The 13,249-nt window shown below is 39.0% G+C and overlaps 1 protein-coding gene across 6 annotated transcripts in view; it reads right to left on the bottom strand.

The window, feature by feature from the left end:
• The window catches only part of LOC105564967 (extracellular sulfatase SULF-1 homolog), a 73,056-nt gene that overhangs the window by 28,487 nt on the left and 31,320 nt on the right, over positions 1-13,249 (bottom strand). For all 6 annotated transcript variants that reach the window (XR_001009164.1, XR_001009165.1, XM_012017764.1 and 3 more), the window contains exons 2-3: positions 2,095-2,413; positions 956-1,195 (exon numbers count right to left, since the gene is read on the bottom strand). Coding sequence is in view for 4 of the 6 variants with exons in the window: in XM_012017764.1 (XP_011873154.1) it covers positions 956-1,195; positions 2,095-2,344 (490 nt within the window). In the remaining 2 variants the exon portion in view is untranslated. The remainder of the gene's footprint in view (positions 1-955; positions 1,196-2,094; positions 2,414-13,249) is intronic.

Genomic DNA, 13,249 nt, shown 5'->3' with positions numbered 1-13,249 from the left:
CCGATTGCACGGAATGAAAATCGCGGGACGCCGGCGTGTCGAGCGTGGAAACGTCGGCGAAAGAGCAAATTGGGGGGGAGCGGATTAATCGAGATTTTAATTGCGGGAATATGCCGCCCGCGGGCGCAGCAACCGTATGTAAATAGGGAACCCCGAGTTGCCTCTTCGTTTAACGACGCGCGAATAAGTATCGTGGAAGATGTTGCCACGATGACGTTGATTCATACGCGACGTGAGGGTAGTCGAGGGGAGGGGGGGGGGATGGAAGAAGGAAAAGGAAAGCAAGGTTTTGACCTATTCTGATTGAAAATCCCGGCCTAAGTGGCTCGCGCCGACCTATGTAACGAGGATTTATCGCTGACCGTACTTGACTCCAGTTACGCATAAAGCGCATTGTGCTGGCATAGGGAGGTAAATAGAAATCTCACTTCTCAATTGAACGTGCCTCGATTATCCTGATTGCGTTTGTACGGCCAAAGGTCGAGTTATGTGCATTACAATGCTAACGGACAATAACGCGCCTATTCCCTTCATATCGCGCTAGTAATAAACGTAGAAGCATCGGCAATAAATAGCTCTATCAAAAAGCTATGTTCGATTTTACTCGCTGAATATACGAATTAGAATTCGGTGACAGAAAGCATCGTTAATATGTTTTATAATGTGCCATTCCGTTTCCCTTTTATGGCACTAGGATAGTTTCACATTGAAAGAAAATTTAATTGCTAGAAGAAATGTTTAACATTGAAGATGGAAAAGGTTGGATTTTCAACCCGAGAACCGTGTCGCGAGAGTTTCACACGGTAGGACCGGAATGTCTCGCTTTTAATACAGCAATAACATCGTTAAACGCTTTGCGTGCGTGCGCGATTCTCCGCCAAGTGCGAGATCGCGAAGCGGGAGGGACTGTAATCACCCAGCGGGCTTACAGGATGAACGATGGACACTCTCTTACCTGTCCGATATCCCGCGTTGCTCAAATAAGCGGCGAAGGAGTGCGGCTCGTGGTCTCGTTGCCACTGGGGACTGCTGCAGTTGTCGTTGTTCGTGAAGACCTCGTGATTGTGAACGTAACGACCGGTGAGCAAAGAGCTCCTGCTCGGACAGCACATGGGAGTGGTCACGTACGCGTGTCTCAGCTCGGCGCCCTCGTCCCTTATTCGCTTCAGAGTCCGCGGCATGAAGTTCAGCGAACCTGCGGTGGGTACGAGACGACCATTTTGGATACGATCAAACATCTATTCGGTTAATCTATACACACGTCCATTGTCCCGCAATCGCTTAATCGCTCGCCGGTTTGATGCAATACGCTGTTTGCTATGCTGAATGCGAACTATCGATGCTTATCACACACACAGGATATACGGTCTTCACTTATGAATCGTATAATTCATATCTGGACTCGTGAACTTTTCCGCAATAAAATATCAATTACTATCGCGGTTACAAGATCGAGAAAAAAAGACACGTCGTTGGAAAGACAAAAGCACGTATTCTTCGTTAAATTCGAGACGAACTGTGTTTGAGTAATCTCTTAATTAAACAGGTTGAAAATCGGCAGCGTGTCTAATTAAAATTTCTCTGAAAGGAAGGAATCGACTCGAAATTATTCGAAATATTTGCCGATGAAGATTTCGGGTGTTGCTCGAAAATGAATCCTGGTCTATTTCGATATTAGCGGACGAATTAGCGAAATAAATACACGTAATGTTTGATGCGGCGTTGCAGATAAGATTGCATATTGCACGCGTTTCTCTTCGGGTACATGTCGCGATAACTCGAAGCGGGCCTTCGCAAGGACTGAGACTAATATCGCGATGGCGAGATAAGGCGCCAGCAGGCTCCCGCACGCAATAAACAAAGTAAACTCTGTATTCCACGTAGGTATTTATACCGAGGCGATAAATGAGCCTCTTAGAAACCGAACTGATCGACTCCACGAAAAAAAATAAATAGAGAAAGTCGATGAGGTAACAAACTAATCGTCATGCTGCTGCTGCTGTTGCTGCTAAGATTAAGAAATTTACAGAAGGCGGAGTGTCGATCAGCTCGGCTTCCGAGAGACCCGAGTAATCCTGTACGCGGAATACGAACCCAGCTCAACGTCTTGATCATCCGTCAGAATCAGCACAATGTTGGGCTTCCGCTCCCTGGGCTGCTGGTGCGGCAAATAGGGCGAGTTCGGTTGATGATTGTAATTATTATTGCTGTTGTAATTCGACTTGTGGAGGGAGCCGCGACGCTGCTGGCCGGCGTACGCGTCATCCGCAGGTCTGTCTCCGTCGGTCCGTCTGGCATTGACACCCAACAGGAGGAGGGCCAGAAATTGAAATAGCTTGCTCATGGCGGCGGCAGCGGTTGGTGGTCGTTTATGGACTGGCTACCTCAATCAAGTGTCATACCATGGTTGTGACTGGAACAGGAAAACAGAGCACGCATCACGTTAATGGGCGCGTGAGTCCGACGGTAATTGGATCGCGGCGCGACGGAAAAAGGAAAAGAAGGAGGCCTTAAAGAATCTTTTCCCGCCTCGTATATCTAAAACGTATATCTCCGCCCGGAAAAAAAAGAAAGAAATTGAAAAAGACGACGAAGGTAATTGCGTGGAAGAAGGAAATCGACTGTCATAGGAAATCGGTCCAATCGCAATTGCTGTTACTTTATTTATTGTACTGATTGACGGCATTAATTCGTGCAAAAACGTAAAATCTGTTTCACGAGATTCAAGTTAGAAACGTTCTTATTATCGCAAATTAAAGAAATCACTGCTGTCACCTTAAATAAAAATAAATGCACTTATAAGACGTTTCGTGAACTTACACAATAACTTTGATATTTGAGAGAGATAAATTTTTGCAACAATTTATACCTAAATTAAAAATGTAGGCCAAGTGACAGTCTGTAGGTAAATTTCTAGACAAATATCATTACAAAACTCTGTAATGTAATGAATAACAAGATTTCATTATTTATGTTTCTATACATCTATGTATCTGGCTGATAAAATTAAGCATACAAATATAACTCAACAAAGTGTCCATCAGACCACGAAACTACGTACCTAATTAAGGGAAAAATGGAGAATCCAAAATGACCGCTTCAGTTACCTTGATGACAATTTACGTTCATCGAATCAGGCATTCCAATCGTCCGATTGCGTTTGTGCGTGAGGTACGACGCGATATGGTCACGAACGAAATTCTTGCACGACTCAAACACGCATTGCGTAATCCGTTAATATCCACGAACAGTTTGGATGCGCAATAATTATCTCCAATAAACGCGGCAAACGTATCCAACATCGCGATCGTTGCACGCATCGTGCCAAACAATTAACGGGTCGCATTACTGGCGATTCGACACGATTAGCCGCAGATGCCGCATATGCTATGCCCATCATCACTTTACCGAGAGCGAACGTGATCCGAGCTAACTACTAAACACGTCTTGTTACTCAGGAATGAAAGATGAGAGATGAAAGGTTAAAAAAAAAAGAAAATACGTGACCTTGCTGGACCGTGGAAGCAAGGAACGAGGCCATAATCGTATGGTCCATGTTTTATGGCAGGTTTCATCGCGCTGCATGTTGCGAAGATCTTACGGAGAACTGGGAGAAAAACAATAAATAATTGTGCAAACCTGAATTAACTCCCCATTATTGACTTATTGTAGCCGTGTATATTATTAAGATGAATCGTAAACCACGTCGCAAGTTTCCCATCTAATCACGTTTAAAAAGAGAAATTACCATCTTCCGATCTGCGCTGAAACGATCTTGTCGCAAATTTCTTAAATATCTAGCAATTTTCTGTAGGTATGGATATAAAATTATTAATCGTGCAACAACGTTTAAGTGCATGTCTCTCTTGAACGTTGTGTTTCTACAAATTTCACAATTATATTGTTTATTTCTTAGAATTAAGGGCCGAACTGATTCTCACTCTTTACCTCAAATTTATCTCTCTCAAAAAATTAGAAATCTTTTTATAGTATAATCGAATTTTCCGGCAGCTTTTCGCGGGTGGAAGCAGTTCGCGGCTACACCCCGAAAATCAATCGATGGATTATCACTGAAAACAGCGAATAGTCACCGATTTACAGTTATAAGTATACCACTGCAATTTTCAGTAGTATATCTTATAATTGAAAATCAGTGACTGTTTGCAATAATAATTCACTGATTGACTTTGAAAGAGCACAAAAATAATGTTGCAAATGTGGTACTGCGATGAAACTCATGATTTTTTTTTATTATCTCCTATTATCCAAGACTTCTAACCATGTTTATCGATTGCACGTGAAGCGAATAAAAGAACGTAAGGTGAGCGCTTCGAGCAATACGGTAGGTGGTATTTTAAGATATCTGGGAGCTAGAAGAAAATCGAATGATGTGAGACTCGAACCCGTTCGGGCTGAACGGATAGAAGAATGCTAGAGCGTGTTTTCGCAGACAGTCAAATATGGACGCGGATGGTTGCACGGCAGGTAAACGCACGATGCTGGACGGAGAGTTCCCACGATTCGAGAGGATGCGCTAAGGAAGAATATTATTAGCGGAAATCGCGATACCTTCGGCATCGTCCCCGTCGCGTATAGCTTTCTGTACGCATCTTATTGCAACGAAGTCTATTTGATTTCCCATAACGTACATCTCTTCTTCTGCGCTTAGATTCGATTTTTTAGAATCGAATGATGCTTCGAAACAGTGCTTGCGCTCACTTTTTTTTCTATTGTAGGTTAATCAATACTTTTTTTGACCCATCATATTTCTACATTTTTATCTGATTAAAATCACATTTTCAATAACGGTATTACACATTAATAGCTGCATCCAAATGTAAGAGACTTCCTCGAACAAGACACGATCGAAACGATCGAATTCATATTAAACTCACACGCGCATATATCACAGATGCAGATTAATGTATCGCTCTTTTAACCAACGGCAGAATCCGGTTTCGACACCTTAATGGTTACGTGCCCACATGATAATTCTAACATTCGTAATTAATTCGGCTCTCGTATTTGCGACGCGATCTTCCAAAATGGTTTCCTGCATCACTTCAGCAGGAAGAGCGCTACGATTAAAATAATTTATGCTCCTACGAACGTAAATGTGGGTAGATCGTAACGGATATTATATATTGATAAATATTCACAACGCCTTGGCGCTCACGATTTGTAATCAAGTGCTAAAAGTGTCACTAGAATTGTATTAATAAAAATGAGACAGAAACAAGTACGGAAAACGTTTATGAATGAAATCTGATTCGATAGCGTAAAATGATACAAGTCGAACAAATAAGATTGTTCGAAGTATAAATAAAAAGAAGAATCCTGGAATACAGATAACAGCTTGTTTAAATCCATTTGTTTGAATTTAATATATGGAGCGTAAAATATAAATAGTTTATTTTAAATTTTAATTTTTTAAATTTTGCTGAAAATAAACGTACTGCAGTTTATACAACCTATTCATGTCTACAGCTTTTAGATTTTATGTCTAAAAATTAAACTCTCTCATTCGTTCTAGATTGTCTCTTTTATTAAATCCGCTAAGTTTATCGTCAATTAAACTGAACAAAATGTCCATCCATAGGCAATACGAAACTGCATTATCAGAAAGAAAAGAAAAATGGAAAATCCGATTTTCTCGGTCATTTCCGCTCGATAATTTCTGTTTGTTTCAGTTTATTGGCGAAACAAGCTTGGATTGCAAAATAGTGTTCTACCTTTCAAACATTTGTAATAGTATAGTGGTAGGTTGACATAATCTGTGTATTACAACCAATTGTGTATATTTTTTAATACGAGAAACTATTTATGTCTAACTCTATCTAGAGTGCGAAAATTGATATATAACATACATATATTCTGTTACTGCAAAAAAGATATATGAACTCTTTCCCTCTTTCTCTCTCCCCCTCATGTCTCTTCTAAACTCATGATCCATCTACGCATGCAAATTTCTATATCGTAAATAAATCAATACAAATAATGTACCCAGAGAATGAAAAAGTCTGAGGAAAAACAGAGCGATGTCTTTCAATCTTTAGTGTCCAAATGTATCGATTGGTCCATGTATCAAAATGAAACAAGTCGATTTCAAGCTTTTATCTGCATTGTCGGATCTTTTTTGTTTATACTCTCCTAGAAATTTATTTGTTATTTGCCCGTGCTACTACCGTATATTACGTGTTCGCTCGCACGCATCCTCGGCGCTCACTTGGCAAGAGCCTCAATCCTGTCTGCACGTAAAATACGACCGAGACTGCGAATAAATACAAGCACGGGGAACACCTTTGATACGCGCAGATCCGGCATTCGTAAAGTACACGCAGTGTATACGTATCCACGCAAGGTACACGGTACTTGCTTGGATGCCACTTGGATTCTACCTCGATCGGCGCGATCATGCTCGCGAGATTTCATCTTGTACGTATCCACCTTGCACGTTGTATTTCACGTCGATCGCAGAGAAGCGTAAGGATAATGATAATCCAGATAACACGAACTATCCATCCAGTCGCGAGATAAGTCGCTTCTCTACCCACTTATATACAGGATGTATCTTAAAATGCGAGCTTCGTTGGTGGAATACTTAATACCGCGAGAGAAACGACGAAAAATATTGCTTCAAACGTGCGTTAAAGTTTCAGTTCTTTTGCATACCTTTTACATATAACGTTGAAGAAATAACCATATTAAAATTAATGCGTCGACTGAATCGCTGCCAGTTTAAACTACTAATCTACTAATCCATAATTAAATTTGACTTTAATGTCGTTTAATAGCCAAGGTAAAAATAAAAATAAAAATTCGATAGAAACTGTTTGACAACTTCTATCATATTTTTCGATTACCCATAACTTATTCCGTAAGGAATACCCACGCCTCGAGATATCTATATATACGCCAGTAATCCTTGAACTCAATTTTTACATTTTCGTGGGAGTATGTACGTCCATAAAAATATCATCAGTGCTGTGTGTGTGTGTGTATAAACAGCATTACTTTTACGATTTAATAGATATTAAGAAATTTCGATGTAACGACATAGCTATATCATAATTTCAGGGGAGTATAAAATTAGGGGAAAAAGTAGTAAAAAAATAGTAAAGTGGGAAAACAGAACGGAGTTTTCGTGTTTAACAACGTTCAAATAATTCTTTAATTTATCCAGGAAAGGTGGTGTATTATATTTAACCCGACCGTGCATATCGTATCCTCATAAGCGACGTAGTACGGGTTATTATGCATCACTAATTAGCGTCAAGTATAAGCGGGCGCGACAAGTCGAGAGGCGGCTGGAAAGATATATATCAGGAAACAACGTCACGTTTGGTCCAGACTCGATCGTGAAGCTCTGATCCCGCGTTAATTACTACTAATTGATAGCCACCTCGTTTCTAGTCGAGCAGATGGGGAACGGCAGTGAGAACGCGAGCGACAAGAGGAAAGGAAGCAACGCGTATACATACAACCCCAAGAGATTCGTAATTTTGGCAAAAATTGTATTTTATATTCTATTTTACCTACGAAGAGTATATATACAAGTTCCGATTATTGCGTGCGAAAAGCCTACTTTTCAAGACTATATCCATTTCGATTCCTCTCAGATCTTCACAAACCAGTTATTAATATCCGATATTGAGACAGCTACGCGGACGAATTATCGCGAATAAATTTACCAGTTCGCCTTGAAACGAATTTACTTTGTGATTTAATAAAGTTTGCTCATCATTAGCATCTACCGCAGAAATATACGAATCAGAACTTGCTTTCGGATAAGTAAATTCGGAGAAGTTAACAAGTGGCGCATCGTTGACGGTCCTCGCGCCGACACACGTAAATCCCAATCAAGCGTTTGCTATGCATACACTGTGCGATATCTCTGACGTCACTTCCTGGACAGAGTAGCAGGAACGAACGCACGCTGAATTTAGCACAATCAGATAATGGTAACGAGTGCACACGTGCACATAGATCTTTTGACTTTGCGCAACGCGCGAGAGCACGCGTATGCATCATGTATGCCCACAAACACATGCGTTGCATCCGTTTGTCATTGTTGAATTGCACCTTGCGGGCTTGAAAATATAATCCTGCCGCTACCGTTTCTCAATACCATAAGTGCTGTAAGAAACTTCTTAACTCTTTTGATATGAATAGTAGATGCTGAGGTACGAAATATCGTCGTCTACGGAAATTTTTTAAAATTTCTATCGAAATCGAGAAGATAAAAAAGAAACAAAAATCGTAACCAACTAGTACACCAAGTTATTGCTATAACATGTGTAAGTGAGAAGTTGTCCGAAAAATATAAAATTATTCATTAAATAATTTATTAAACACTATACGTTAAATTGCCAATTAATTTTATTATATATTTTGTAAGATAACTGACAAATTAAGAAAAATGAATTTATTTAATACTTATTAATATCTATTAATATTAATATATTTCGCTGATTTAGTCTGCCCGGCTTTATTGAAATTACTGTTTATATTGCAATGCATTTATGTTCCAATTAATAAATTAACGTTGTATGATTCAACAGATTCCAGAAAAATAACTAAATTTTTAATATTTGCGAATTTTCACTTAATGATAGAGAGTAACAAAGTAGTCATAGTCATTTGCTACATGTTTTAAATTTTACAACTAATATATTGATGATAAAAATCCAATGATTTATATAATAGCATCAGACTAATTCCACGTGCAAACATAGATTGAGAGACGCGGCAATAAAAGTACAAAAAATACATCGAAACGGACACACCGGATCGAGCAAGTTTAACGCAAGAAACATTTCCTGTCTCGCATTGTCTATCCACGTGTATATCTGTGTGTGCATAGACGATCGTGTGATGGCTATTTCCTGTATCTGCTTTAATACCGTACATATTCGTCGACTAATTACTCAAACATACCGGACGTGATTTGTGTATCGCCTCAATCTGCAAGTCCATTTATTGTTAACAATTTTCCCAAACAATGCATGCGAGAGATACTTCACAATCATAAATTCATTTCGCATAAACCCGACAACAAAGCGAAGGCACTATTAAGCTTTTATGATACTAATTTGAAAAATAATGTGCAAAAAAGTTAAAAAAGGGGGGGGAAAAGTATCCTTTAAAAATTTCATTCATTTTATTCGAGTAATGTTCGGAATTTCAACGTTAATTAGAAATAAGTTTAAAGTTCTCTTTTATAAAAATGAATTCTATTTGCAACGAAAAACGAGTTCAAATCGCTCCCAATAATTTATGCTCGCAAATTTTTGGTACTTAATTTTCTACAACAAGTAGAAATCATTTCACACTATGCTTCATCATTAAAAACGTGTAACGCACAACGAGTTGTGTATCTACTAATAGCGGAAAGAGAGCTGTCAACCATCGCCTAATCTTGACGAAGCTGACGTCGAGACGACGGCGCAGCCGGCGCTGTTAACGACAGCTTTTGTCGATACAATAAGAGACCGAGGTCGAGGACGATGACGAAGGAACGCGGACGAAGGATGAAAGGGGCGTCGAGGCCTAGCCCGACGCGCGTCCGCAGAGCGTGAAAATGAGGAACGACGAAGGGCACCGCACGCATGACACCACGGCGACGTGTGGGCGGTTATTGTTCGGCTGAGAGACCGGAGATTTCAAGGGAGAGATCTCTTGAGGAGAGCACAGCGCATCTCGACAAGCGGAGAGAGATCGAGATCATATCGCGAGAGCGGAAACCCGAGGACCCCGATTAAATGAACGTGCTCCGTTCGTGAGATAAAAGAAAAGAGGAGTAGAGAGACGAGGTGGTTCCTCCTTGCAACAGATATCGAGGGCTGCGAGGAAGATGAATCAGAAATTACGGAATGCAGCAAGGACGAGAGAAACAAGTATCCATCCCTCCCTTTCTCATATTTTTTATCAGTCGATTTAACAGCTCCATGATTACTCCGCGCGTTCGTCCATGAAGTGATAATTTCGAATGATAATTTTGCATTTCCGCATGGAAAGGGCAGAACATTACGAACTCTCTACAATCCATTCATGATGTTTATTAAAACCTGAAAATCTTTCGTACCCTTTTAAATGGGCATTATTAACAGATTGCTGTATCAAATTTACATTTTATCACCGATGATAGATTACTACACCAGGATACGTGTGGCTCCGGGATTTTTCGTGTCTTTGAAAAAGCAAAGAGTTGTGGATGCATCTTCATATATCATTTTCACCTTATAAACGCCTGATAATACATCTCTCGCGCGGTGGATTTAATTAAGAAAACGTCGGAATCTTAAAGCTCCATCTCCCTCACATGTACATAGATGCCGGAAGTCATGAAAACAATCTAAGAATTTTGGAAAATCCAATCAATCGTGTGCTGCATTTTACATCGCAGCACGTACTTATGAAACTTTATCGGAAACAGTTAACATGACGGCAATAAATGTTTTAAAAAGACTTTCATAAATAATTAAGAGAAGGAATCTTCAATATTCAGAAGAGTATCTAATGAATTTTAATGAAGCGACAAGTGATTTTTATATTTTCAACACAGCGAAGGATTTACGGAATAGAAAGTCCGATAGAACGTTCAGCGGATGTCCCATCTTGACGTGGTAATGGATAATCACGTAGAATTAATGACAAGAGGAAAGTAATATGTAGCGAAGACCGCGCAGCACGGCGTCCGTACCACATCCAGGCACGTCGCACATGCGAGAGGATGACGTAAAGCGTAAAGGATGACGGAAGGATAAGGTCGGCAAGCGAGTCTCCCCCGTATGGAGAGGAAGAGGAGGCTTCTCGCAAGGCAATGACGAAACGAGAAATGAAGAAACGCGGAGAATGCCAGACTGCTTGGCGGCGTCGACTTTATCGGCCTACGCGACGCTCTTCGAGTCGCGTCCTACGTGTACGCGCACACCGCGAAAGGCCTCTTCCCCTTCCATTATTCGCGTCGACATTAACGTATGAATATGGCATGAGTGAAGCTGCTTTCCACGGGGGAGGAGACCGCGATTTCACCGGAGATGCCTTTAGATGTCTAAAAACAACGCGCATCTCTCGGTGCGTATTCGATATTATGTGTATACACTCCAATTGACACAAATTTCAATCGTTTAAAAACCAATGTTCACAAATCGCGAATACGCCTTGCGAGGATCAATTTGATGTACCTTCGATAAACCAATAAGAAATATATAGTACACTGGCAAACAAATTTTTTAACCAAGTAAATATTTATTCTATTTAAATAAAAATATGAAATTTTAAGTAAATCTGTGTATTGTATTAAGTAAATTAATTTAAATTATTATATTTTCTACGTTCAACTAAAGATTTTATGAGATAGGGAATACTATTTATTAAATGAAATCGTTGTTTTTGTCAAATAAGAAATCCAATTTTCTTCGCTGTAAAACGTATTATCTTAGTAAACATTTCATAGAATTAAAGTAAAATTTTTTAAATTTAAAATTATCTACTGTTTGATATTTAATAAATACTTTAAAGAAATGCATGTTTTAATTTGTTTATTATTTTTTAAATTTAAGTTAATAAGCTATTAGGAGCCACCTAATGAATAATTTTCTTGAGTAAAGTAATGTTTGTCGATTAAGATAATTTTTTTATCAGTGTATATACGAATAGTATTGCAATATGTAAATTATCTTAGAAGTATATTTTTATTTTAATATTATTCAAATATTTATGTAGCCTATTTCTAATTTTAAAAGCCATAAATATACAACGCTATATTTGCTGATCCTATTTTGCCGTTCTTTTGCTCTGCTTTCTTTGCTTTATATATGAGCTATATAAATCCTTTTCTAATTAAAATTTATATGATCTAACGATAAAAATAATTCTCGTTCGTAGATCTCGTAAATGCGCGTATACACATTTTATGAATACGCGCTTAACGATGATATAATAATGTAGATTTATATGTTCACGCGCAGTTCGCAAGATTATGCCTGCAACATTCAATGGTTATTTATACATCATCTCCGTCTACAACGTCTATTTTCATTCAGCGTCGATCAATTTTGTTCAACGCTTATTGTAAGTAAAGGTGCAATTTATTGCATCACGTGCTAGATTAATCCGGACAGTAAAATTACAACGATGAAATCGGTAAAAAAAAGAGCTGAGATAATAGACATACAAAATTATCTAAATAAGTTTGCTTTTGTTAATTGTTCATGTAGAAAGTTACAGTTTCGGCGTAGTGGATCTACTTTTTAACAGAATACTTATCATTACGTGATAAGGATAGAACGAATGATCGAGCATAATATGCTTGAACGTAATGCGATACGTATGTTTTTACTACGTAAACAATTTCGAGACACACGCGTCATACTGACGACTGCAAAATTGTATTCTCAGGTATCAAGTCCGTCTCTCGATTTTCTCTGAAACGCACGTTTGTTGTTTTTTATAAATAAAATTGCTTGTAACAATTATAAGAATCGTTTTTTGTTCCGTTCAATTACGGAGCCTGACTTAAACAACGATTCAGGTAATTAGTTGATAGCGTAGCCTTGTCTGATGCTCATATAATTTGCATAAATACACGTGTGTCGCGGTAGATGATATGAAACGATATAAGAAAGCAAAGATGTTTCTCTGAATTTGTCGTCGAACGGCAAAAATATCGTCGCACGCAAGGTTTTGCCCACAGTGGTATCGTAAATGCGCGTAGGAATCTTCCACGCCAATTATCGTAATAATCGTGGATAAAATGTTCATAGAAGCGGTTGATGTAAATTAAATCACGAATCCGAGAAAGGATCGAGCCTCGACAGGTTTCAAACGAGGAATGACGCGCTGCAGACTTTAACGTCATGTCAGCATTGGCGACGGCTCGTGCACTTTAGTTAATGCAGCGGTTCGCGGTTAGAACTTCTCGCAGTATCTAAGTACAGAGACACGGTGCGAGAACCGTGCTGCCAGCTCTCTTATCGTAAGAACAAATTTAGCATTTGCGTAATGAAAATTTTATGTCAAGGCAACCGGAGGATACGCGTGGCAATTATTTGGTAAAAAAAAAACCCTTAAAGCAAAAATTTAAAAAAATAGGATTTATAAAATGCTTGTCCGCAGGGAAAATTTTGTCTAACGTAGAAATCAGAAATCTAAAATTTTGTAATATTTATATTATGACAGAACAACTCACAAATTATACAGGGTGTCCTAAAACCACCGGAGGTCCTCTTAATGACAGATTCCTTAG

This window comes from Vollenhovia emeryi, unplaced genomic scaffold, assembly GCF_000949405.1.
Source record: "Vollenhovia emeryi isolate VEMERY1.0 unplaced genomic scaffold, V.emery_V1.0 DF939157.1, whole genome shotgun sequence".
In the NCBI taxonomy this organism is placed as follows: Eukaryota; Metazoa; Arthropoda; class Insecta; order Hymenoptera; family Formicidae; genus Vollenhovia; species Vollenhovia emeryi.
The sequence above is the reverse complement of the archived record's forward strand: the minus strand, read 5'-3'. Positions and strand labels throughout refer to the sequence as shown.